The 27970-nt window shown below is 33.7% G+C and overlaps 3 protein-coding genes across 5 annotated transcripts in view; 2 read left to right on the top strand and 1 right to left on the bottom strand.

Moving 5' to 3' along the window:
• LOC125648497 (BTB/POZ domain-containing protein 6-like) overlaps window positions 1-7215 on the top strand; it is a 14044-nt gene extending 6829 nt beyond the window's left edge. The window contains exons 3-4 of one of the 3 annotated variants that reach the window (XM_048875625.2): window positions 1221-2301; window positions 6458-7215. In XM_048875625.2, the coding sequence (XP_048731582.2) occupies window positions 1221-2301; window positions 6458-6463 (1087 nt within the window). In that variant the 3' untranslated portion in view covers window positions 6464-7215. Of the gene's footprint in view, window positions 1-1220 lie in introns of all 3 variants that reach the window. The other 2 variants (XM_048875623.2, XM_048875624.2) reach the window with 2 other exon arrangements.
• On the bottom strand, window positions 6885-18869 carry LOC125648500 (survival of motor neuron-related-splicing factor 30-like). The gene is made up of 7 exons (XM_048875629.2): window positions 18644-18869; window positions 15401-15466; window positions 14530-14693; window positions 14124-14211; window positions 13338-13405; window positions 12129-12255; window positions 6885-8264 (listed from the first exon to the last, which is right to left on the bottom strand). Exons 1-7 carry the CDS (start codon window positions 18695-18697, stop codon window positions 8118-8120), a joined length of 714 nt encoding a protein of 237 aa, XP_048731586.1. The 5' UTR covers window positions 18698-18869; the 3' UTR covers window positions 6885-8117.
• The window catches only part of LOC125648498 (sorting nexin-17-like), a 27525-nt gene continuing 18291 nt past the window's right edge, over window positions 18737-27970 (top strand). Inside the window, exons 1-2 of the mRNA XM_048875626.2 lie at window positions 18737-19079; window positions 26397-26471. Coding sequence (XP_048731583.1) covers window positions 19020-19079; window positions 26397-26471 — 135 coding nt within the window. The 5' untranslated portion in view covers window positions 18737-19019. The remainder of the gene's footprint in view (window positions 19080-26396; window positions 26472-27970) is intronic.

The raw sequence follows: 27970 nt of genomic DNA, 5'->3' as shown, positions 1-27970 counted from the left end.
TTTGTGATTCAAAAATTGTATCCATTCATAAAACATTGGTGATTTGCTCTCTCACAAATCTTCATTTAAGTTGTGAGTATAAACAGGTCAGTAAAATTGATCCAACTCTAAATCAAGCATTAAAACTGACTGTGTCCAATTGCCCAAATGGGATATTATACATTCCAAGTAGGATGATATTGCCCAATCGGAATGTATGAAAATATCTCACTCGAGAAACTGCAGGAGTATCTTACTTCTTGCAGAGTAATGAAACATTGCAAGATGCCTGATGTTATTGCAAGAACCCGAATAACAGTGGTACATATGAAATCAGAACAACATGTTTTGTGATTCATAGTTATTTTTTCGCTTGTTACTTTGTAATAGATGAGAATAAGATGTGGTAATTATGAAATACTATGTTTTACAGCTGTTTTGGTCTCCAGTGGCACTCAAAGTTGAAAATCTAAATGTGTAAACAAAGACATACTGGTCTACTTCCAGCAATCCGATTCTGCAATTAATTAGATTTTGAGATTTTCAATGGTCATTTATAACATCTTGGTATAGTGCAAAAATGTAATCCCTCTTAAAAGATTAGAATCAAAAAATGATTGCAAAGATGTGCTTTCACTATTTTGAATATTGTATTCTATTTGGGATATTTTCTTATATTTCGATTGGGTTATAATCTCCTACTTGGAATATAAAACTTCATTTTGGGTACTGTAAAAGTGGTTATTTACGCTGGGGGTTAAGTATGCGTTTTCCATGTCCAACATTACGGGGGGGATACCAAATATTTATAACTATACACTTGGTGGAAATTTACGTGCTTATTGCCTGATCGCATAATTAGTGTAAATTTTGCCCACACGTAAATAACCACTTTTACAGTAATTGGACCTAACCTGTTCATGACAAGCCATATTCCTAATCTCCAAGGAAACAATGACAGTCCAAAAATGTAGGCCTTTGATAATTCTTGTGTTCGTTCTAGTAAAATTCAATATTAAAGATACATCTATGTTTTCCATGGAGTAATTCAATTACTGTCCTGGAATATGCATCTTTTATCAATGTGATACTGAGCCGAAAAAAAATTGATATTTCAATTTAAAAAAAAAAAGTAAGAAAGATTAGGATAAGTTTGCCATGTGACAGCAAATCAACAAAGTTTTAAGGAAGATCTTTAGCGCTTTTAAAATTCTACATGTATTAACAAATCTGGTTTTCAGATACATTTATACAGAAGAGGCAATGTTATCAGGGGACAATGTTTTGGCTGTAATGCATGCTGCCAACAAGTATGCTATGGTTGGTCTCGAGGATAAATGTGTCAATTTCCTTATGCAGAATCTCACAGCAGAAAATGTCTGCTCTGTTCTGGAAAGTGCTCACTGCTTCAACAAGGAGTCGGTTTTGAGCCACTGTGTGGAATTCATCAAAGACAGTCCTGGGGCATTTGAGACTGATAACTTTCTCTCCCTCTGTTCTGAATGTCTTCGGAAAGTGCTATTGTTGGATGATTTGGTTATGGATGAGGAAGAGATTTTCCATCGAGTAATGGAATGGGCTTCTGTGCAGTGTCAGAATTTACATTTAGACAACAATGGGGTCAACAAAAGAAATGTTTTAGAAAACTGCTTGTATTGTATTAGATTCCCTATCATGAGAATGGCTTTCTTTAATGAGATAGTTTGTAAGACTGACATTTTGTCAGAAAGAGAAATAGAAGATGTGACAAGGCAAATGGCAGAAGTGAAAATTTGTCAGACTAAATTCTGTGTTCGAAAACGCAGAGGTACAGATTTGTACAGCTGCAAAAGATTCTCGTATGATAGAATTGACTTGAAATGGGGGCGCAAGACAGGGAGGATAGACTTTTATGTCGATGTTCAGATCATTTTGACAGGGCTCTTACTGTATGGAGGACATGGGACTGATTCCAATAGACCTTATGTGTATGCTGCACTGGAAGACAGTGATCATGATCAAGTCTTAACAGATGTTACAAAACAAGTCAGTGTTGAACCAGAAAAAACAATCTTCAAATTGAAATTCCCAAGGTCAATCCGACTTGAGCCGGATGTTCGGTACTCGGTGTTTGTCCAGAAGGAAGGCTGGGATAGCCACTGGGGTGATGCAGGCATGGCCAGTGTTGTGACACAAGACGTCAATTTCTACTTCTTAACAACATACAAATCAGAACAAACCAATCGAGCACGCGGTCTGATTCCGGGTTTGTTGTTCACGAAGGGGTATCCGACAAACACAGACCACGAATCTTTGGGAGTGAAGAGGAAGCACGATGAATCTGTACACTTCAGTGCTTGTTAGGATTTGTTGCTAATTTGTATAAATTTATTTTTCTGTATGTTTTTGATGACACTTAAATGACCCTTCCCCCCAATTTTCCAGTTGTCATTTAATTGTGACCAGCTTTAAAAACCACTTCATTTTTTTTTCACTTGTAGTCCACTAAAGAATGGAAACCTTAATATTATCATTTTAATCAGATTGTAGAATTCGATGGTTATCTTCTAGTTGATTTGGACTTAGTCTCATTTCAGTTAATATACACGATAACCTTAATTTCAGTTGCTGATTACCTTGACTCGGGCTAAGTGTCATACACATGCTTTTTTTCTCTGTGTGTTTATAAATATTTACTCCCCTTCCAGAGTATTCAAAGGTGCCATAATGACGAGTAACTGAAAATATGCTTCTTGTATTACGTGCAATTGTGGTTGTAAATACAGTTGAACTTCTCGAACACCGATATCTTGAATACCATGGATATGTTGAAGTGATTCGAAAGTCCCACCCACTTATTCTAATAAGTATTTTACCCTCAATATTTCGAATCTTCAGATATCTCAAAGTTTTTTTCTTGATCCCGTCGAGTTCGAGATTACACTGTTTACTATGTTTATAGGATGAGTGGTTTTGATTGTTGTAAAGTACATTATGTCATTTAGGATTGACCACTAGTCCTTTGATACAATATTTGTATTGATAGATTTTCATAGGCTACAGTCTTATTCTGGATCAGAGGTTGTGTTTAATATGAAATATATGTAAATGACCAAATTTGAAAAAGTGGACATTTCTGCAGAGAACCAGGCCAATACCAGCTATAATTGTCTTGTATAGAATTCCACAAGCTGACATTTTGGCAGGGAAATTTTGGCATGTAGTAATGGTATCAAGCTTATATTATCAAATGATAACAACTTTATTTCAATTCATTCTATTTAATTTTTAAGACACCTCAGGGTTGATATAGTTAGGGAGTCTTGGTTTTTCTTTTTGATGTAATTCATCTCTGGGTATGGGTTTAATGTAAGTTTATATCTTAATATTTTTTGCATTTAAGTTAAAATAGGGATTTTCATGAAATTGAATTATCTCTAGAGTTCCTAAAAGTCCACAAAAATGTAGAAAAAAACCCACTCCTTGTGTACTTTACTGGGTTAGGGAAAGTCCACCTTGAACGAGATTCACAGTGTAGGAACTCAATATAGCTCGTCCCCTCGAACGAGATTCACTGTGTAGGAACTCAATAAAACTTGTCCCCTCATTGGATTTTATCCCATACTAATGAAGGATTCTATTCGAGTATATCATTGACTCGGGTATCACTGCCACGGTTTTCAGTTTGCTTTGGTCCTCAAAAACTCTTAGTTGTCAGACTGAATACCCCTTTGACTGCATAGATAGGGAATGTGCATGTAGTGCTAGGCTATAGAAAAGTTTGTAGGATATGAGAGAGGGTGTGTGCCCTTTTTCATACATTCTGTTTGTGGCAATGCATGTCATTTCTTGCCTTGTTCTCAATAATTTTCTCCTTTTTAGCTCACCTGTTTGTTCATGACACTTGAGTTTTGGGTGGAGCATCATAGTTTTACAGAGCAATAGATGATACTTTTTTTTTTTTTTTTTTTTTTTTTTTTTTAAATCTTCTCGATGACCACTTGGGTACAATTTGTGAAATTACTATGCAAGAAAGATTGTTAACACCAAGGCTATTTGGGTCATAACTGATTGTGATCAAATATGATTGCTTAGGTGAGTGAAGTGGCACATAGAGCCCGTTTTCTCTTGTACTGTCATTAATGACCACCAAAGCCAGGGATTTTCTCATTGTTTTAGTTGGAATATATTTTGACAGTTTTTGTTATTAGTTTTATTATTATACATTGGTGTCTTTCAGTATATTTTGATTTAGTTTGCTGATGTGTATAGAGTATTTTTACTTACATTATAGTGTGTACTTTCTTGTTCGGAAATTACCAAGCATGAAAAAATTGTTAAATTATCACCACAAATGAGGAGAGTAACAATTGTAAAATGTATCCAGTATAATTCCTATTTATTTCCAAATTATAGTCCCAGTTTCAGCATCTTAAAATTTGTTTTTCAGCTTTCTAGAATTTGACACTGTGTACTCAGTAAAACTATTGATTCTGAGCCTATTTTTATAATTTTCCTTACGTACTCTGTACATTGCATGTAGAATCCAACACAAAATCTCTCTCGGAGCATATTAGACAAGTCTTACAGTAGAATATTTATGAAAATGGTGTACATTATATAACAGGGTTCAACACTTACAGATATTGATGGGCCGATAGAGATAGTCTGTCCTATATTTAGCAAAATGATAGAACTTTACGAGAGCTTTCATGAAACTCTTAATATGCAACCCTTTTTTGGGGAGGGGGGGGGGGGGGGTGTAGTGTTTATTAAACACATCTTATTACATTTTTCTTTTGCAATTTATTTGAATAGTAAAGGAAGAACTGCTTATAAAATTTATGATTTTCCATTGCTTTGTTACTTTTTCTTTCTGCAATAAATGCCACCGAAGAATCACTTCAAAATCACCATGATTACCATGCACCAGTAATACTTGCTGAATTTAATACATAACAACAACCCAACCCCCCAAATTATTCACTTAAATTAACTGCTGCAAGCAAACTGTGGATATCTACTAGTTTGTCTGCATGCAGCTGTTTGCAATAAATATACCTGGTACAAGGAAAATGTCTTGTTTACAGAATTAAATAATATGCAGGATAAGGAAAATGTCTTGTTTACAGAATTAAATAATATGCAGGATACTGCAACATTTTGACAGTTGTCAAATTCAGTGAATCATTGGTTCAGAGCAATCAGCTGACACTGAAAGGATTCTATATAGGTTCAACTTTGTAACTCTTACACATGCATTTTATAGTACATCTGGAGTCCTTGTACTCAAGTGTACTTTTTATACGGGACATTTTGGTACATCAAGGTCTGTAAGTCCATCCCGCCCATCTGTTTCTATTTTCAGTTTTTTGTCACCTATCCAGTTGAAACTTGCTATTTAGCTTCTTTGTGGGTCACTCTAGATCATTTTGCAATTTTGACTTCTCTTGGAGGAGTTTTGCCCCTTTATTTGAAAATTAAACTTATATGGAGGGTACATAATTTTTTCTGGCTAACTCCTCTCAGTTTTCAAGTGAAGACGTTATTTTACAGTGTTTATATGGGTATTGAAAATATGCATGCGGCAAGGATTTTGATTTTCTTCAATTTTTGAGAAAATTACATGTTGAACTTAAGTTTTGAGGAAATACTATGAAGAGGGTACATGATTTGTCTAACTCCTCCCCCAGTTTTCTAGTGAGGACCTTCTTAGTCTACAGAATGTTTGTATAAGTATTGAAGATGTGCATGTGACAAGGACAAATATCTTTGAAAGAACCCAATGCTTGACAAACATTAACTGTGATACACTGATACAGCCTAAGGAATAGATAACCCCTATTGATTTTTTTTAAGGTCTAAAGGTCCAATAGGACAGTGAGATATTGTCTACTCATATCTTGAGAACCCTTTGCTTGACAAACATCAAATGTGATACACTGATTCAGCCTAAGGAATAGGTGACTCCTATTGATTTTTTTAAGGTCTAAAGGTCCAATAGGACAGTAAGATATTGTCTACTCAAACTTAGTACATTGGTTCCTCCTAAGAAGTAGATGTTCTATATCGAGTTTGAGGCGACAAGAACAAACTGGACATGGGACCTTTTCTTGACAGACATCAGTTCGTACACTGGTTCTATCTAATGAATAGACGACTCCTATTGATCTGAGGTCAAAAGTGAAACTACTCTGGACGTAATCTCGAGAAACCTTTTCTTGACCGACATTAAACTTGGTACACTGGTGCCCCCTAGAGAAGATGGCCCCAATTGGTTTTTAATTCACAAGGTTGAAGGTCATGATTCAAATGACTGGTTATTTAGAAATGTTTGCTCAGTATCTTGAGAGATTTTAACATATTACAGTTACCCCTAACTAGTATATAACCTATATTTTTCACTATCACTACTATTCTAAATGTAAAGTTAATCCTTTTCAATGTTGCCCTGTGGGAGGGTTATATATGTTTTTAAAACATTTCTTGTTACTTGCAGTTCTGAATGTGCAGTCCATTGAAACTTGATAAAAAGAAAAAAATAGATACTAGATCATTAAAGTGGACACAGGTTTTGATCGAGTCCACTTTCTACAAGACTTGGTCCTCGGCCACAGATATATATTGGCCAACTAAATGATAAACGTCAAAGGCTGCAATGACATCAAACTAGGCCCTATCCGATATCTCACCAGGAGATAGCAGACAGAAAGACTTGTTTTGAAGATCAGCTTATAAGTGAAATGCGAAAACGAAAGTAGAAATTCAACTGATGACAAATTAGCACTACATCTACATGACTGTATGCTTGACACTTTAAGAATAACCATCCATGGCTTTTACCATATTCCCATTTATTTGTTGGAACAAAATACCTGCAATGTGTAAATTGCCACCTCATACATTATAGAAAGTAGAACAAGAAATTTAAATACTTTGAATTTTTATTTCATGCTATCAAGTAAACAAGTTGAAATTCATCATACACATGTTTCAAAGGTGGAAAGCTTTTTAACTTGGAAGGAAATATAAAAGTTAATGCATGTAAAAACAGATTGAAAGTGCTAGTATAGTCCCTTTTAATGACCACATTCAATTTGACAATTAACTTGTGACTTAAATGTTCTATACAATTATATACATAATTATGTATTGCGTTATCTATGTCCACTTTAAGAGTTGTGCTGCATTTTTAATTACATGTAATGTTATAAATGAAGAATTTAAAAAAAATTAATAAACTTGTACTGCAATTCATTTTTGGTTGTTGTTTTGCTCATATTTCACAAATGTAAAACACAACATTCATATGGTGATCGTTACTTTCAACTATGAGAGACAAAATTTGCAAATTTATAAAAAAAAAACAACCCAGGGTAATAACATTTAATGTTCATAAATACCCAATCTTACACAATATCATCTGTAACTTAAAACTGCTAGAATGATGGTTTGTTATTCAAAAGACATGAAAAGAGTTTTTTGTAATTAAAATTCATCATTAGATATACTGTAATACAGTATTTAAAAAAAAAAAGTGTTTTGTGCAATATTAATGACATCTATAAAATAATACGCCATCAAATGTTCTTGAGATGTCTGTCAGATGTTGCAGGTTAAACGGCGTCAAATTACAAAAAGTTAAACAGCGTCAAATTACAAAAAGTTAAACAGCGTCAAATTACAAAAAGTTGGATGCTGAAATAGGATATATATTGTTTGCACGATAGTTTCTGAAATAATACTCAGACTTGTCTTTCAGAAATAGTTCACTGCAATGCTACATTAAATTGGGTGATTTGCCAGGTTGATTCAAATTTTTTTCCAGGAAAAATTTTTTGCAACTAATATTGTTTTATAATAGATTCAAAATTGAATTGAAAACAAAATTTTTAATTGAAGAGGTTAAAGAGAACTTTCTTAACTTAATCAGTATGCTAATGACTTGTTAAATCGCAGCCAACACTATACTACAGAGTACCTTGTTTGGATCTGTGTTGGGTATAAAATTAATTGATTTAGTTAGAATGGCCTACACACAGCTTCATTCACAACACGTCATAATTCCAAATGGCTATGTTCTCTCATAACCAACACTTTCATTACTAAACAGTGACAACCGATTGGTCTCCATACAGAATACACCCAGATATCACGCATCACTTTTTCCACTTTTCTGCATGCTGAAATGAGGTCATTGGCCTGCCTCCTTGACCACATGTTCCTACTCCCACTTTGCCATTGACTGCATCTGGAGTTGCAAAGATGCTCTTTTTCACTTTTCCTTTATTTGTTTTGGAAAAAGTCTGAAAAAATAAAAAAACCCTTAATACATGTACATGTTCAGTATTAACTTCATATCCAACAACTATCACAATTATCCAAGGACTAGGTCAGGAATGACATAATTCAGTTAAACTGGCTCGCACAAACACTACACTGACATCCAACAACTATCACAATTATCCAAGAACTAGGTCAGGAATGACATAATCAGTTAAACTGGCTCGCACAAACACTACACTGACATCCAACAACTATCACAATTATCCAAGAACTAGGTCAGGAATGACATAATTCATTAAATTGACTCGCACCAACACTACACTAACAACATCACAATGAGGATCATGTTCTAGAGAACCCGAAATAATGAAAAATCATGAGACCCATTTTAACAAATAACAGCACATTACAACGGTCTTAAAAATGAAAATATAAGCAATGAATTATTATTTTTATAAGATGTAGTATCATAACGGCAACGGTGAGTTCAAACAAATTTTCATAACGCAGGTTATTCAATTTGTATGTACACATCAGTACAGTTATGAGACAATTTTCAAAAAATAATAATCCATTGCTTAAGTGTAGTGTATTTCATGTTAATGTAAACAGAAGTATAGGTGTTGGCTCATGATAGGTTATTTTTTGCTAGTCAAATGTGTGTAGCATGTTACGGTTTTTAGATGACCCAAGAAAGAGCTAGAGTCACGAAAGGTCAAAATCGGCCCATTCTTTGAATATAATGAAATTGTCAAAATTTAATCTTATGACAATGTACTTAATGAAAAAATAAAATATAGCATGGTATTGCTTCCTTTGATGGAAAGGGTTACTTGGAAAGTTGCCTTTGTATAACGTTGCGTTGGTAGACAAGATATACCGTCATTAAAACATGTACGTGAGGGTTGTCTCAAAATTCCGTGGACAAGCGGCGTTTTTCAATAATCTAACGTCACTGAGAAATTAAACTTTTACAACATGAAGAGCAAACAGTTTTCAATAAAAATATGTAAAGGTTTTAATATTAACTGACATTGAATAGGAAAAATATTATAGGGAACCATAAAGCGGCGCAGTGTAAAAAAAAAAAAATCGATTTAATATAATCGAAACGAAATTACAATCGCTGGGGGGGGGGGGGGGGGGGGGGGGGATTTGTTCATCTTATTTCTGACAGTATATTTTTATAGAGGAATTTTGTTTAGATATTTTTTATGTACCTGGAATTTTTTATCACTATGACGGAATATTTAAATGAATTATGATATATCGTGCGATCTAAGACGTTTCGGTGTTGGTAGGTAGTTGTCGTCAGCCCCTTCTTCCGATTTAGAGTTTGTAGATTTTCTGTCCGAAGCATAGTATTTGTATCTACATGCATTGCACAATGTGTCATGTTCATGTTTGACAGAGACAAAAAAGTGTTTTTGTAGAAAACACTTTTTTCAACTTCATGTATCAAAGTTAATGGTTGACGCGGTTTATAATATCGTTCAGCAGCTGTCTTTACATTGCACGCATTTCCACATATCTACGAACATACATCATTAATTTCAGATCTATATTTACCGGAACGGCTAAGTTATAATTAGGCTCGTCTTGTAACTTCAATCGTCCGCGAAGTCCTACATGCAGCCTATCTTTATGTACACTAACTCGTTATCTTCTATATATGAGGATGGGTATTAAACATGGGAAAAATACGATACTGTACTTTACTCATGACATCAAAATATAATTATTCGATGATCATAAAACTTGCCCATGTACTGAGCACGGCATGTTGACGGCCAGTCCCGGCCATTTGTTTACATGCATCGGCGCGGCGATCTGTCAAAACAGTGGCGGATCTGCATAGTATTCTTTGCTGATCATATGTTTACATAAAGTCAAGTCGTTAGATAATGCTATCGTGAAGTCCGCGGATCGAATAACATGATTATGCGTGTTTTTAGGAAACAAACTGTAATCACTTACCTAATAACCCTGGAATTCTGGAAGAAAAACGTTTCTCGTGTGTTGTTTGGAATAATTCGTGCCGCTGAATCCGGCCCGTTTTACAGTTTTGATTTTATAAATTGTTTATATAACAACAACTATTAAATTAATTTTCGATATGAGCAAGATTACAAACCACGAAAAGTTGTATTCAGAATAATATTATGTATTCAGACAACTCATTGTCCATATATCGTCGTGGTTAACGTTCTTTCTCATCGTAAAAAACTCAATACAAATGCTTGAAAATCGATAAATTCCCATGATTTTCCAAATTATGCTAAAATTGGAGCCCAATATCTTGCTAAAACAAAAGAAAATTGGACCAAAAAAAATCTTCTTACAGCAAAATTGGATAAAAATTAAAAGATTTGATCCATTGATTGTAATTTTTATACATGTGTAATTTTCAAGGAAAATGGGGGCCAGTTTTACGGGTTATGTTAATCGACTTATCTCCCTTTGATTGTATTGCGCTTCCATGGTTACGGAATTTATGTGACAGTTAAACATCAATTCATCGGCAAAATAAAAATAATACGAGAAGATAATTGGTGTCGAGTCTTTTAAATATTTTATTTGCATATTCAAGATTTGAGATAAATTGGACCTATCTTTAAAAGCAGAGGCATACAATGTTGTTGATTATTGTCATCATCACATATTTTCGACAATGATCATCAGAAATATATATTTCATTCCTCGATCATAGATGTATATAAAACTTTTCAAAATACTTGGGATATATGCTTTGAGATCCTATGTAAAAATCTATCATTTTATAATGTTTTATAAGGATACGTCTATTTTTGATATGAGAAACTATCATCATTCGATGTATAAATCATGTTTGTGAAAGACCTAAAACAAGAAATTTTCGCATGGCCACTTTCATCGAACAAATTAAATCCAACATTTATTTGTGCAGTTTTCATTTCCTTACCTATGTAAGAATTTTTAATTTGTTCGTTTAATGTGGCCAAACTGAAATTTTGAATCAAAGTTCCAAAATTTGTCATTTTTAGAGAAAAATGTGCAAACGTCACGTGTTATGACATCTACGGCACAGTTATGACGTCACACAATTAACATTTTGATATGAATACATTTACTACGATGTATATTGACAATATTTAGTGCAATATTTGTTTGTTAATTTTGATATAATTTTTCATAAATATACAGGCCGATTTCGACCCTTCGTGGCTCTAGCTCTTTCTCAGCCAAGAAGCTTTCCAACAGGGACCTTCTCAACATTGAAAACTCATTGTGTTGATAGCAAACCCCACCAATTAATTGTATGGTTTGCTCCGATTGACGACTACTGTACTGCAGGAGAATGTTGGAGAAATGCTTGTGTGTTTCAGCATGAAACTATTTATTTCCCATGGAAGTAAATTTAAAAGATCTTATTGTTCACAGCATCTGCCCCGATAATATGATTTTCCCTTTAACATGGTTTGATTACAATTCACCAGTTTTAATTATGATAATCATTAGAAACTATGACATTCTAGCTATTTTGCATCATTTTGTTAATAAATTCACATATCAGTTGTTTTCTGTGAAATTCTGTGTCATTAAAATGAAAATGGGGAAGAAATTTGATATCCATAATTAAGTAATAGCGATATCCCACCATCTTAAACCAAATTCGAGAACTACATTTTACATACATATACAGTATCTTTTAACAAGAAGTTTGTCTGCATTTGAAAAGTTCGATAATAGGACAATGATTATGCTTGAAGAATGATTGGGTGAAAGAGATAACCCCGCCCCCTGATTGCAACCTTAATTAATTCAGCCAACATGTACAGCACATGGTCAATGATCATCAGTTAACCTTCCATTTCTCTCAATATTCCAATATCAGAGTTATCTACCTTTGCATTGAAGTCCAGCCACTTGTTCTTTTCCTGTTCTCTCTCTTCCTCCATCTGTTTCAGACGCTGAGCTTTCTTTTGTTGCTTTTTCCTTCTGTATTCTTTCTGGTCTGCTATTAAGTCTCGTCTGCAATATTCGTAAACACAGATTGTCAGAGTATTTAAAAATCTTGGGTCAAAAGGATATTATATCGATGAAAGGAAGTGAAAATATTAAAAGATTAACATATATGTATGCATTATGATTTGCTATAATTTAAATAGTCAATTGTTGCATTACAATATCTGTATGTAACACATTGAGACAATGTACACCAACAAATAATATATATATATAAAATATATGTAGTTGAGAGTTATATTGAAAATTGTAATCCCGAGAAAACCACTGAAAACCTGAGGTGCAGCCGAGGTTGACAAGGGTTTTTGAAGGTGAAAAATTTTCAGTGTTACCCTGAACAACATGCACTTTTTGTTTTATTATACTATATATGCAAGTGTAATATATATACAATATATATATATATATAATACATATATAAAATTTCAACATGGTGAAATTAATTCAAAACTGACAAGTTCAAAATATGACTGCGATAATTATAATTCATGATATTGCGATAATTATACTGTACATGTAGGTACCAATAATCCTACCAAACTGCCAATTAGCATTAATCTATTTCACTCTAAGTGTTGCTGTAACACACTGCATCTATTTCAAATGCTCATACACTTAAATACTATCACCCCGGACAGTGTGATTTTTATTTCTACAGCAAAACATGTTTTTTCAAAATTTTCTTGGCTTATCAGGTTCCATTGATTTATTGTTTTCACATCCCATCAAGAATTTTTCCCCGTATTGAGATGCCACCAGCTGTAGGTTAAGTACCAAAATTTAGACCTATGCCTAGTGCTCAGGGCTGTAGCAGTGAGGGTTCTTTATCGTGTCAAAGCCTGCCACAATACAAGACAATAGTTTTTAAGGTCATATCCGAAAGACCTGTGATTCTCACTTCTGAATGCCGAGTGTTTGGTGAAGGAGCAATCACTACCTATTTTAACGTTTTAGGTTTGATGCGGCCATGGCATGAGCGGGGCTTGAACTCACGACCTACGTTACGAATCAGATTCGAACATTTTATATGAATACATAATAAATAATTAAATGATAACATATTCTCTAGATAAAAAACTACCACTAACTTTGACTTTGGTTTCTTTTCTGATTCCATTTTCTGTTGGGCTGGGTCAACTTTCCGTAACAATCTAACCTATTTGAACAAAACGTAAGCATGAAAAACATCATAAATTGTGCAATGTCTATTCTGAGTAAAATCACTATTAGTATTTACTAATATTAATCACAGGTTAACATTAAAACAAAAAGTGTTTGTAAAACAAAAATGTCCTCGATTGTGACCAAGTTCTAATGTGGACTTCATGCATGCAGATAGCTATTTTTAGTAGGGGGCTAAGTCCTTTGACTCATGACCCCAAAAGGTCTGACAAGCATTATGCCAAAGCCATGATACAAATACGAATATCACAGACCAAACACTTTGACACAAGAGGCAATTTCGGACACATTTTAAAAAATATATCAGACAAACCTATAGTGCAAACATGAACATCTAATTCTCAACCTTCTCAAGTTTTTACTAAGAAACCAAATATCTATTTTTGGTAACAGAGACCACATCCTTTGAACCCAGAGGCAATCCTAGCCAAGTTTTCCATTACACCTACCCATGGTGCAAATATTAAGCCTCTATCTCTATGGTTCAAAAGTTTTAGCAAAGTTTAAAATTGCTGACAAACAGAAGGGTACAAACATCATATATATAACATGCTCCCTTCCCCAATCTTTGATCTCAAGGGTGTAATAACATTGATAACGAGCAGACACAAACTAGTGTTGCAACGCACTTCACAAGACAATCAGAACCATTTGAAATGTACTGTGTACCTTAATGATAAACCACAACATACCTCTGTTACATCAGTGTTTCCATATGTCTCAAAATTGACTGCACATGTTCCATCTTCCAATATTTCATCAATCTTTGCACTGTAGTACCTAAACATTAAAAAATTGCAAAAAATGGAATGTTAGCAGAAAAAAGCTCTCCCCTGGTATACTTTCCACACATGGTACTGTTTAGTAAAACAACAACAAAATCATAATGACGGAAGTGCAGCCCTCTATTGCTGTACTCAGAATTTATCAACAATATACATGTACCTGTATTCAATCAAAGATGACAATGGATAGGTGGACTTCCAATCTTAAAACATTCTATATGTACAACATAACTACCAATGTGAAAAAGTAGCCAAATTTTATGCCATAAGAACTAAACACTCTGAAATGATTCAGAGGTGGTGTAAAACTTACTGCCCGTCTTTGGACCAAATAGCCAGACAAGAGTCTCCGACTTGCCATTCTGTCGGTACAGCTTCCTCCGTGGATCCAATGCTACTACCTGTGGCGCCAACATCTGCTGCGATGGCTGTCAATTGTTTGTTTCCAACGAGTTCTTCTGTCAGATCAATGACCTCCTGAAAATTATACATCAATCCAGCCATGTTATAAAACTGAATAGAAAACATTTTTACATGGGGTCTATTTTATGCAATAAATTTTGGATTACTTGATTTCTTACTTCATATGTGCAATGTCCAATAAGACACTGCAAAATTAAACATGTACCATGCCCTAACTTTGGTACAGAGTTGTGCCCTCTATCTGTACTTACTCATCAGGTTTCTCTTGACACAACGGAATTACAAGAAAATCCATGTAGAGCTCGTCTAAAAATATAAGACTCTAAACACATTAAGATGTTTCTGATTGATTATATCACCATAAACGCTTACTTTCAGCCCACCCATTAGACACCTACATTCAAAACCTCCATCAGAAAAAAATTTAACAACTTTTATCTACTAGAAATACAAAAAATGCATAATGATTTTGTAATTTCCTTGAATTTATTTTACTTCCATTTTTATTCTCGAATTCTGAAGATTTCAATTGTTGGGTACATCATTTTATTACAATAGAAGGTTTTCACTTTGTCAATTTTGGAAGCCATGAAATCATAAATGTTTTAAGAAATAATCAAAACAGTGAGATTTTTACAATAGATAAGCTCTTTATAAGACAGTTCTAAGTTGATTTGATCCTGAAGAAAAGTATTTTTTCCATCACATCCCACCCCACTAGCACCTTGTTGTATGACGAATGTGTTGCATATATCACTCACCTTGAGATCCTTCTTCAGCTTTTTAAGATCTTCATTATCTGGGTCTGTAGTCAAGGAGGCTTCCACCTAAATGAACAAATATACTGGTATAAAAGTTACTTCTCTTTGAATTTTGAAAAACAATTGTAAAGTTGTAAATTTTCACTAATTGTAATAATTATATGCTCTAGGGATTTCAATGTTTGGTACTCAAAGCCAAAAAGACAGAAATGGATGAACTTTGATTTTAAAATCACTATTATTACCCCACCTTTGCCACAAGGGTGAAATATTTTATCATCATGATCATTTCATGCTTACGGTTACGTCACGGTTAAAACTAGGATTCTGTACAGTATTATTCTAATTTCCTCTTCTGAAACAGGCCATTGCTACGAGATGATTGTTATCTGAATTTCATTTATTTTTTTTAAATTACTAGTTGATAAGAGCACATTACGGGGTGGGGTGGGGGTGGGGGGCAAAGAGAAAAATTCTGGATCCGCGCATGTATGTGCAATAGTGTTGAATTTATCGATTAAGTATTAAAATTATCATTATTTTGAAATGTGTTTTATGCCCACAGGCAGTGATGTTTACACAGTTTTACAAAATTGAAAGGTTTGCGACAAGACCTGAACATTTTTATCACACAATTAGTGACTTGGAAAGATTGAGAGTAGAAATAAGGAAAGTAGAGACAGTCACGAGCATACCGTTCAAAACAAGTCGTCAAAGATTAAGCAAGTCACAGTGAAGACAGCAGAAATATGAAAAATGTCAAAGATTAAGCAAGTCACAGTGAAGACAGCAGAAATATGAAAAATGTCAAAGACTAAGCAAGTCACAGTGAAGACAGCAGAAATATGAAAAATGTCAAAGATTAAGCAAGTCACAGTGAAGACAGCAGAAATATGAAAAATGTCAAAGATTAAGCAAGTCACAGTGAAGACAGCAGAAATATGATAAATGTCAAAGATTAAGCAAGTCACAGTGAAGACAGCAGAAATATGAAAAATATAGTATATAAATTTTTCAACCATCCACATTCATGTTTGTAATTACAATTGTTATTATCATACTTTCGTGTATAATACTTGAAGCTGATTGGTTGAGAAGCATTTGAAAAAAAAACCCACATTTCCCTCTGAGAATAGAAAGCACACACGCCAAGGTGATAGTATAGCACGTACAATGTTATTTGACAAGAAGTGATATAAAAATTATTACATGCACCAAATTTAAGCACGTTCGCTGTAGATCGTTAGATGTCGTTTGAGCTTTTGTAGAAAACGTGAATACTTGCATTGAGATACAAAACATTGCATGATAGTGATTGATCAAATGTCAACAGAAGTTAGCTTTTCTGCTTTGTTGTTTAATAGTATATACATGTATATAACGTTCAGTATGATAAAACAAATATTGCATGTAGTTGAGGGTAACATTGAAAATTTTCACCCCTTGTCAACCTTGGCTACGCCTCACTTGACAATGGTTTTCTCGGGGTGAAAATTTTCAATGCTACCTTCAACTACATGCAATATTTAAAAAATGTGCATCCTGGGTATTTTAGAGTGATCTAAATCTAGCAAGAACCTCATACACATCGTCAAAAACCATGGTTACAGTTTCATAACTTCTGGTTTTGTGGAATGGAATAAAACAATAACCCGTGATGCCTCATACAGGATTTCAATTGTTCGTGATTTAATATACAACCCTGGGAGAGAGCTAAAACAGGCCGTTTCTTCTGCCTAATCCCATACATGTCCCATGTACAGGTACTGACCAGGTCCAGCCCAAAGACTATTTCTACCTACCCAGCTACTTATAGCTACCTAGGTATTTAAATCTACTCCAGGTAGCTATTTTTACCTACTTTTTCCTTTACTTGCATTGCGTGGCCAAACGTAAGAACAGCGCAATATGGTGTGTACCAAATTTCTTGATTCACTTACACTGACGATGAATACCACAAAAAATTATTACTTTCTAACCTTTCAAATTTGCAACAATAACTACACCCAGTTCCATTTTCTAGGAGATTAGGATCAAAGCTACATGATAAGAACTCTAGAATGTCTTATAAATCTTTATTAATTTTAAAGTTTACCTTCATGCATTTTTACATTAAAGATTTTTGGAGCGATTTTTCTTGCATTTCCTCTACATTATCCACCCTTGTAAAGTATTTAAATTTACACTCCAAATTTTGCTGTGCAAATGCTCAACATGATACATAAAACGACTGACCTGTTTAAAAGATGCGCCTCAATTATTAGAGGGCGAAGCCCTCTCACGACCCGAAGGGCAGTGAGAGTGGAGCTCTCCCTATAGGCAACACGTTTATACATGTTTAAAAGGAAAAGAATGAAAAACTAAACCATACCTATGGAACTTGAAAATTTTGGTACTAATGGCGTCGATTCGAATACTATCGCGTGGACATGTATTTCTCCATTTTGAATCTCGTCTACCCTAGTTCACGTCGTTCTGAGATGTTACATAAAATTCGTAAAAGCATGTAAATCTTATTTTCTTCATCATATATAATCACTCCACCATTAACGCCATGTTTGTTGTGGTGGTTTAAACGCTATGTTTGTAAATTTGCTAAATAACGACGCTGAATATGACATCACAATGTACTGTTGACATCAATTGCGTTATATTTCCCGCGTTCAATATATAGGCGGATCAAATATCCAAAATTAGGATGCTTTGATACAGCTCCGTCCTCGTGCTAACTTCGGGTTGTTTTTGTTCTGTTTTGGATATAGATACTAATGCCAACATTTTTTTGCTTCGCCCTCAAACACGGTCACGCCGTAAAACATATTATTTATTTATATTTTTAAAAACAGGTAAAAGTAGGTAGAAGAAGCTACTTCAAGTAGGTTTAAATACCTAGGTAGCTATTAATAGCTACGTAGGTAGAAAGTCTTTGGACCTGCTGAGTATTTGGTAAATAGATCTATATTACTCAAATAACTGATAAAAGCATGAATATTACAAAATATGTATGTAGCTGCGTTCGTTCAAACGTGTCGCACCGTCAGCATATTAATAAATGTCGATCTAATGGCCCTATATATGACTAAAGTGTAGTAAAGACATTTGCATTGTTTATCATGGAATAATTTAAAACTTAAAAGTAGAATCCGTTCGAAGATGGGGGTTAAGTAGATGATTAAAAATAGCCTTATAAATAAGTATTAGATATAAATAAAGCATGGCAGAAATACACCGTGTTTTTTATACCTGCTGTAATTGCAATTTATAAGTCGCTAGATTTTCTTGAAGTTCGTCCGCCATTTTTGCTCAAACAGGAAATGAAGAGTAATTTGTTGCATTCAAAACCGTGGACGATAGCCTATGATTCGGAACAAAAACAAATTTAAATGAAATGCGAAGAAATAATGAATATCTATTAATTAAATTACACTTTCGATTTTTTAATTGATATATTCTATAATTTATTTTCAAAAACCCAATTATAGACAGCTATACATATTTCAATCACGTGATATCTTAATGTTCCAAAATGGCGGAAGTGAAAGTGGGTGGGAAATTTATGATGATAACATTGCCATGATTTATGTGTTTGTAACTCAGTTTAACAACTAGCAAAACGAAGATGCACTTCTCGATACCAGATACGCAAGAACTTAAAGATGATTCGGGGTCACCGTACACGGTAAATGACCACATTTTGATTTTCTGGGGATATTGAGTTTGACAAGTAACACTAGTAAAAGGGATGCAATATTTAAGCTTACTGATGTTAAATGATATTGTACATTCAGGGTTTGACATTTACTTTTTTGAGGACTAGACCAATCGGGCTACTCTAAATGATTTTTGCTAGACCTGACCTTACAACAACTAGCCCTGGCCTGACCAACTTTCCAGAAACTGATAGTTTCTCCATATTTAAATGTACTTAATTCAAATGACAAACATTAAGTTTGCTTTAACTAAAACGTATTTAATTGTCTCAAAAAAGAGCTTTAGTCTCGTGATTCAATTTAATGCTTTTATTTTCAAACACATTTTCTGTTTCTTTAAATTCTACTCATCACGGAAATTCTCTAGTCCATTTAGAATAAAATGACCTCAACTTTTTTTTTTTTTTTTTTTTTAAATCTCTATTTCATAAGCCCTATTATTTTTTTTTTCTCTTTGGACATATTTCCTTGAGGACGAGAAGTCGTATTGGAATATAAAGACATTCCCGCACATATGTCAACACCGAAAAATGGCTGCATGTTTACGACGTAATTTATTAATTTGATAAACACTTTCTTATATTTGATTCATATAAACTGGTTTTTAAAAAAAAAGAAAATAAAATAAATTCAACTAAAACATAACTTTACACACATTAACATCGAGTAGATGTTGTAAATGTCGTAAAATATCACTTCCGACAGCAACTTATTTATTAGAACTAAAATTAGAGATCGTGTCATCGCGCAGTTCAAAATTGCTCGCAAACTCAACAGTTATTCTTTTGTAGTTAAGAATAAAAGTAAAGTTTCTTGTTTATTTTTTCAACACGACCAGTCGGACTAATAAATCGACATTTTACCCGACCGGACCTATCATTTAGTAGACTCAGTCGGTCGGACGTGCCTTAGTGTCAAACCCTGTACATGCATGTTTTCACTCATCATCGAGTATCTGTTCAAGCATTGTACATTTAATACTGAGATATCAGTGATGAAAATCAAACCTCTCACTTCGCAGCGACTATCCGTATACTGAGCGAAGTGAGAGGTTTGATTTTAATAAATTCTCAGAGAGGGGATTGCATAGGATATAGATACATTTGATTTTATTCTCTTTAGAGAAGTGGACAGGCATAGCCTACATCCACTTCTCTTCACAAACCTTCATGTTTTGATTCTGGAAAACATGTAAAGGCCAGAACCAGTGACAGTTTACACTTCGACTGATGTTCCACACTTTTTGTCGTGGTGAAAAAGATTATTCTTGTTGATATCCATAGAAAAACTTGAATAAAAATGAAATGTCAAAAAGCTTTCCGAGAATCAATATATGTGTTTACAACTTTTTCGAAATTTTCCAACTTTGGATGTTCGATTTTTTTCTACTGTTATATAGTGCCAATAAAGATAAACACATAATTCAAAGCCGAGTCGGATAGAAATGTGAAAATGGATTTTTAAAACAGCGAGTAAGTGTTGATTTCTGTGTGACAGATTCATGCATTAAAATAATGTTAAAGTGTAAACTGGCATGGCGGGTATCTGACATTGACACATCTTCCAGAATCAAAATAATTTGCGAAGATAAGTGGATAATAGGCTACAGGGCTGGATCAATATATCGATTATCGATATAAATTGGTATGTTTTAGTGATACAGTAAGAATTGTATTGTTTGATATTCAGGAGTGGTTATTAACGTATCTTACGGTGAAATTTCATGAATGAGTTAACAAATAGATTGAAAATATACGAACAAACTATTTAAATGTCATTTACTCCATGACTCAAACGGAAACACATGTCGAAAGTATGCTATGGTGATGGTACCATGGTCTCAGTTTTCAAAAATTATCTTTAAAAAACCAATGTGTAATGTTTGTGGAACAGAGGTTGCAAGCTCTAGTGGTACAACTAATTTAGCAACACATTTACAATGACACAATAAAGTCAGAAAGATGGGGAAAAATCTATAATTGATGAATGGTATGAATTTGAAGAAATATATGAAAAATAAATAAATAAATTTATAATTCACATGTGAATATCCATCTTGTAATTTTTAAAAATTTCCTTTACTGCCTCAGACTTGGTGCTCAGAGCAGGCTTTTTAGTACAACAGGAGATATTGTGTCAACAACTAGGGCTTGTTTAAGGCCAGAGCAGGTGGATACCCTTGTTTTTGTAAAGAAAAAGAATATGTTAATAATATTGATAAAAGCAAATAAATAATACACTTTAACACATTCATAATACACGTAACAACACTTCGCTGTGAGTTACGTACCTTTACGGGGTCAATCAAAGGTCAGTCAATGAAAAACACAAGTTTTCCTTCTTTACCTAAACCAAATGTACGTAAGACGTTATTACTGTGAGATTTAGCTAATTATCAAGTTTTCATACAAATTAATAGGTTGCCCCACCTGGGGGCATTATTGTAGTTGATGACAATTGATGGAAAAAATAACAAATTTCAGAGCTACAGAGAAGAAAATTACAAAGGCCAACGTAGGGAAGTACGATTTTTAACTGGGAGATGGCGGACAAGGGACATTACTTCTAAAAGTGTTGATATGTGTATTGTCTTTTGTGATAAATTAATTCAAGCTAACAATGTAATATGCAAAAGGAAAAGGCAAAGCTTTATTTTTGTTATTATTTAATTATTTTCATCGTCAAAATTAAGTGTAAATGTAATTACATATATCGTATATTGTTGCTCTGTATTGCAATACATATCGTAATTTTCCAAACGATATCCAGCCCAAGTAGGTTATGCCTATCCACTTGTCTTAAGGACATGCAGGACGATGTCGCCAAAAATAACTAGTCAATAAATATTTTTTCTTTTTTACACGAAGCACCATCAGGATGTCCTTTACAATTGTATAAATTTCAAGACCACTTTCTACATATATAAGGGAGGTAACAAGCTTTGAATTACCTCCCTTTTCAAAAATTGTGAATTTTACAAGATCATTCCAATTTTCAATTAAAAAAAATAATTTGATGGAATTTTTATATATTTCTTTTACATTAATCTTTAGAATATATGCAGAATATAAAATGAATAATAATAACATGCTTAAACATAACCACATAATTAGAAAATGGGAAAATTTAAGCATTTGGAGGAATTAGTACTCAAAAACAGGATAGTCAAGATACTAAATGAAGCACTGCTTAAAAACCTGTCAATAAATATTTTTGCAAACACTGCAAGTAAAAGCTATTCATATACCAAACTTCTTGTAGAAATATGAAGGAATGAAGCTAATCTTGATTTTGAAGTAGGCGTCCTTAAAGTTATACATTGATACGTTCACTTGGGGTTAGGGTTAGGGTTGGCAAAATATTTTTATTGATAACTTTCAAGCTTTTATTCTATTCATCTACAACTACTGTTAAAAGTAATGGGGGAGGGGACAGTCTCAGTTTATTTGCACTACAAAATTAAAAAAAACTCATTGTCAAAGGCCTGGGGGGGGGGGGGGGGGGGGGGGGGGGGGGGGGGGGGGGGGGCAGCCTAATTCGTTGTGCCTGTTTTGGAATATATTGTTAGAAACTATATTTCTTTTGAACCTATTGAAATATGATTATTGAAAAAAATTGAGTTAATGAAAACAAATTAAAATTTAATTTTTAAAAATATATATATATTATATTATACACGGCATGGCTTCAGACAAAACGTCTAGCTCTACAATTCGTCTTCTTTCAAACCACGGGGTTAGATCTAATTAACGTCAATATGAGCTACTACTTCGTTTACGAGATCAACAGCACTTCCACGGCCATTGTAGCTAGTGTCGCTTAACTTGTTCATCTCCATGCTATTTTTAAGGAATTTATGTGTCGCACATGCTTTTCTTTTTCGCACGTCTCCTTCTCGCATACATTCCGACATGTGTCATATTTTTTTTTTTACATTAGTTACCATTTCCGTAGCAGTGTTTCGTAAAGTTAGTAAAAATGATGTGAGGTATGAATTAGTTAGAGAGATAAAACATACTTAGATTTAAACATGAAATTGCTTGAGAAATTAAACCATTCCTAGCTAGCATGGACATTAATATTTGACCAAAAGTATCGATCTTCATCATCGATTATAAAAGCACCAGAATAGTTTGTATGTTTCCCAAGCAAGATTCGGAGAAATATGTGTCCAGTTCTAGTTTCGGACTACAAAAGTAAATACCAACAAACAATCCTCATCTTACACTTGCACCGAGTCATTGTTTACACATGATTGACTTTCTTTTTCTAAATGCCTAGATGCAAATTGCATACATGTAGGAGCGATTTCGGTATTAATCAAAAATACTGTGGCGCATACTATACATATATATATAATAGATACAATGTATATAAAAAGGGAGACTTGTAATTAATATCAAATAGAAATAAAAATTATCCATTGTCAAATTTACAAGAATTTATCAACAGATTTACACATAACACTTGGTAACGGTAGCAAATTATGACAAAACATGATGACATTTTCCCAGCGATATAACGTCGTGACATACTATTTTATTGTGACGTCATATAGTGTGTCTGTACTAGTGTTGAAAAATCGGGAAAATGTCATAATCGATAATCGGCCATAATCAAAAGAACTGTTTCGATCAATGATCGATATAATCGTTATTTACTTGTAGTTAATAATGTTTATTATTTTTGGAGTTATTTCTATTTAGTTTTATGGATATGTGCAGTATACACACTAGCTGGTGTCACTGAATTCCCAATTTTCAATGTGGAGTCCACTCTGACTCTCCCCCGCACATGTCTCGATATAAAAGCTGGAGTAACAGTCAGATGAATCTCGGATTAGATATTAATTAGCATACAAGCGACAATCGATTATGAAAAATAGAATCGATAATCGGAATCGAAGAGCCAAAAACAATCGATTGTCGGCGACAATCTTTCATCACTAGTCTGTACAGCATTGCGATTTTTCTCAGGAAGCTTTAACTACGCTGCGTCTGGTTCTGAATTTATAATAAATTCGCAACCATCACGTGATCATCGTCCCGCATATCCTTAAGAGAATAATTTGATTTAAAAAGTTCAGGTTAAAGTAATTGAAATTGGTCTGCTTAGTTGAAGACTTACAGAATTGTGGGATATTTACATCAAAACTAATATGATTTTCTGATTAAGCATGTCTCAAACATCTATATATTTTTATGCCCCCCTTCAAAGAAGAGGGGCATATTGGTTTGCACCTGTCCGTCTGTTGGTCGCTAGACCACATGTTGTCCGCTCAATATCTTCATTCACTTGATGATAATGATATTTCATATGTGGGTTGGTTATGAGTAAAAGAGGACCCCTATTGTTTTTCAGGTCAAAGGTCAAGGGTCAATTGACTCTGGACATAGAAATATAATGTCCACTCAATATCTTGTGAACCCTTTGCTTGACAGTCATCAAACTTGGTACACTGGTACATCCTAAAGAGTAGATGACCCCTATTGATTTTGAGGTCACATAGTCAAAGGTTAAGGGTCAAACTGGACATAGGAATATACTGACCACTCAATGTCTAGAGAACCCTTTTCTTGACAGACATCAAACTTGGTACACTGGTACATTTTCAGGAGAAGATGACCCCTATTGATTTTGAGGTCACATGGTCAAAAGTCAAGGGTCAAACTGGACATAGTAATATACTGTCCAATCAATATCTTGATAACCCTTTGCTTGACAGACATCAAACATGATACACTGGTATATCTTCAGGAGAAGATGACCCTATTAATTTTGAGGTCCAAAGGTCAATGGTTGAACTGGACATAGTAGTATATTGTCTCCTATATTTTAAGAATTATTTGCTTGATAGACACCAAACTTGGTACACTAGCTAGCTGGTACAGCATAAGGAGTAGATGACCCCGATTGATTTTTAGGTCACATGGTCAATCCACTCTTGACATAGGAAGATAGTGTTTGGTCAATATTTTGAATTGATGATGCTACTATCAATTAAATGATGTGTGTGTATAACCCTTTTCAATTTTGCACCATAGGGGGCATATGTGTTTTACAAACATCTCTTGTTGTGTTAGATTTGTAGAGCAAGGTTACATGTAATAACATCATGTTTAAATCTAAGTATGTTTTATCTCTCTTTACAGAGCTTCAACGTCCATATAAATGTAATAACATCATGTTTAAATCTAAGTATGTTTTATCTCTCTTTACAGAGCTTCAACGTCCATATAAATGTAATAACATCATGTTTAAATCTAAGTATGTTTTATCTCTCTTTACAGAGCTTCAACATCCATATAAATGTTTAAATCTAAGTATGTTTTATCTCTCTTTACAGAGCTTCAACGTCCATATAAATGTAATAACATCATGTTTAAATCTAAGTATGTTTTATCTCTCTTTACAGAGCTTCAACGTCCATATAAATGTTTAAATCTAAGTATGTTTTATCTCTCTTTACAGAGCTTCAACGTCCATATAAATGTAATAACATCATGTTTAAATCTAAGTATGTTTTATCTCTCTTTACAGAGCTTCAACGTCCATATAAATGTAATAACATCATGTTTAAATCTAAGTATGTTTTATCTCTCTTTACAGAGCTTCAACGTCCATATAAATGTAATAACATCATGTTTAAATCTAAGTATGTTTTATCTCTCTTTACAGAGCTTCAACGTCCATATAAATGTAATAACATCATGTTTAAATCTAAGTATGTTTTATCTCTCTTTACAGAGCTTCAACATCCATATAAATGTTTAAATCTAAGTATGTTTTATCTCTCTTTACAGAGCTTCAACGTCCATATAAATGTAATAACATCATGTTTAAATCTAAGTATGTTTTATCTCTCTTTACAGAGCTTCAACGTCCATATAAATGTAATAACATCATGTTTAAATCTAAGTATGTTTTATCTCTCTTTACAGAGCTTCAACGTCCATATAAATGTAATAACATCATGTTTAAATCTAAGTATGTTTTATCTCTCTTTACAGAGCTTCAACGTCCATATAAATGTAATAACATCATGTTTAAATCTAAGTATGTTTTATCTCTCTTTACAGAGCTTCAACGTCCATATAAATGTAATAACATCATGTTTAAATCTAAGTATGTTTTATCTCTCTTTACAGAGCTTCAACGTCCATATAAATGTAATAACATCATGTTTAAATCTAAGTATGTTTTATCTCTCTTTACAGAGCTTCAACGTCCATATAAATGTAATAACATCATGTTTAAATCTAAGTATGTTTTATCTCTCTTTACAGAGCTTCAACGTCCATATAAATGGGGTTTTTCACTGTAGTGTTAGATACAGTGCTCTACATCAATTTCATGAACAGGTAAGTAAATGACATGTCATCGTCGCAAGTCACGCCTATTTCATGAACAGGTAAGTAAATGACATGTCATCGTCGCAAGTCACGCCTATTGTCTGCTGTTTACACTACGTCAAGCCAGGATGAGGACATGTATATATATAGAATGTGTACTCTGTAACATTCCTGTCAACTTACAGCGAGAACAATTGGGTGCACTATTTTACATTGGAGAATTTGGCTCTAATTTGATGTTTCCAATGTGACGTATTTCCTTATTGAGAATAATGGATGGCTCATTATTTTTCTTGTGTTGAAGGTGTTGAATTCTCAATAGATCTAATCATGACCATAAACATGCTAAATAATTATTCTGTATGTAAGACACCAAAAAATAATTGTTGTGTGACAACAGTCCATCAGATTACTTTCAAGTGTTTTTGTTTTTTCTTATCAGCTAAATGACAGTTTCCTCTTCCTTTCTCTCAATTTTTCTATCTGTGGGTCAAGAATTCTGAATGCAGAAGTGTCAGAGCTTCAGCACAATAATGGTATCAGATGCGACAGGTTATAAAATACCAGCTTAGTATGCATTTAGAGTTGTATTCATACTAAGCATTTGAACAATAGTGGGAGATCAGATTTGTATGATACCCAAAACAACTAGAGCAAAGCTCGTTGCAAAGCAACGAGAGGTCTTCCGTCGGAGCTGTGTGACATAAAAACCTTGAACTTGACCATATGTCCTTGGGTCAGGTCCTAATGCAGCCTCAGTTAACATAAAAATCTGTTGTATGAAATCTAAATGTTTCTTCATTACTTGATATGGCCAGGACAGGGTTTGTATTTTTCATTGAAATGAAGCTATAAAGGTGTACTATAAATTTTTATCGTAATGTGTTTAATAAATTTATGCTACTCAAGTACGTGCGTGTATGATCTCATTCCACGAATCAGTCTTTTGAGGCGCGCGTGTATGTGGGATTAAATTCTTTCAGCATTTAACTTTTCAGTCCCAATAATGAAGAAAAAATTACTATTTAAATTTATGAAATTTATGGCTCAGGACATACAATAAAGGTTTATAACTGTTACCAATATTTTATCATACAACAAAATTATGATAGCATAATATTCAGATTGAAGAGAATAATTCATCGAGTTTGAATTATTTATACATACAAATCAAATAAATTGCTCTCAAATCTTGAATATTTTATTAAACTTTAATATCTATCTGCGTAAATACATGTAGGTATATTATGTACACAGTGCGCACAGAAGTCGCGTATGAATTTCACGCCAGGGGCACGTGCCGAAGTTACATAATTTGGACCAGGAGTTCTGAATCAATGTTTAATTAAAGTCATTGTTTTTAACAATAAAACAACAAATCATTTGAAATGAGACTGGTCGGCCATGGGTTTCTGAATATTCTATACGCATGTTTAGATTTGGTTTAATCATTATTATAAACTATTGATTTCAAAACATGTTCAGAAATAATTCATTATGTTTGTAAA

This window comes from Ostrea edulis, chromosome 6 (genome assembly GCF_947568905.1).
Source record: "Ostrea edulis chromosome 6, xbOstEdul1.1, whole genome shotgun sequence".
Lineage (NCBI taxonomy): Eukaryota > Metazoa > Mollusca > Bivalvia > Ostreida > Ostreidae > Ostrea > Ostrea edulis.
Note: the sequence above shows the minus strand (reverse complement) of the source record. Positions and strands in the feature narration are given on the sequence as shown.

Bases quoted from the DNA above. Each gene is read 5' to 3' on its own strand.
- LOC125648500 (XM_048875629.2), bottom strand. From the start codon at position 18,697: ATGGCGGACGAACTTCAAGAAAATCTAGCGACTTATAAATTGCAATTA. The intron at 15,467-18,643 runs GTATAAAAAACA...TTGTTCATTTAG, and splicing joins ATAAATTGCAATTACAGCAG to GTGGAAGCCTCCTTGACTAC. The intron at 14,212-14,529 runs GTAAGTTTTACA...TTTAATGTTTAG, and splicing joins ATTTGGTCCAAAGACGGGCA to GTACTACAGTGCAAAGATTG.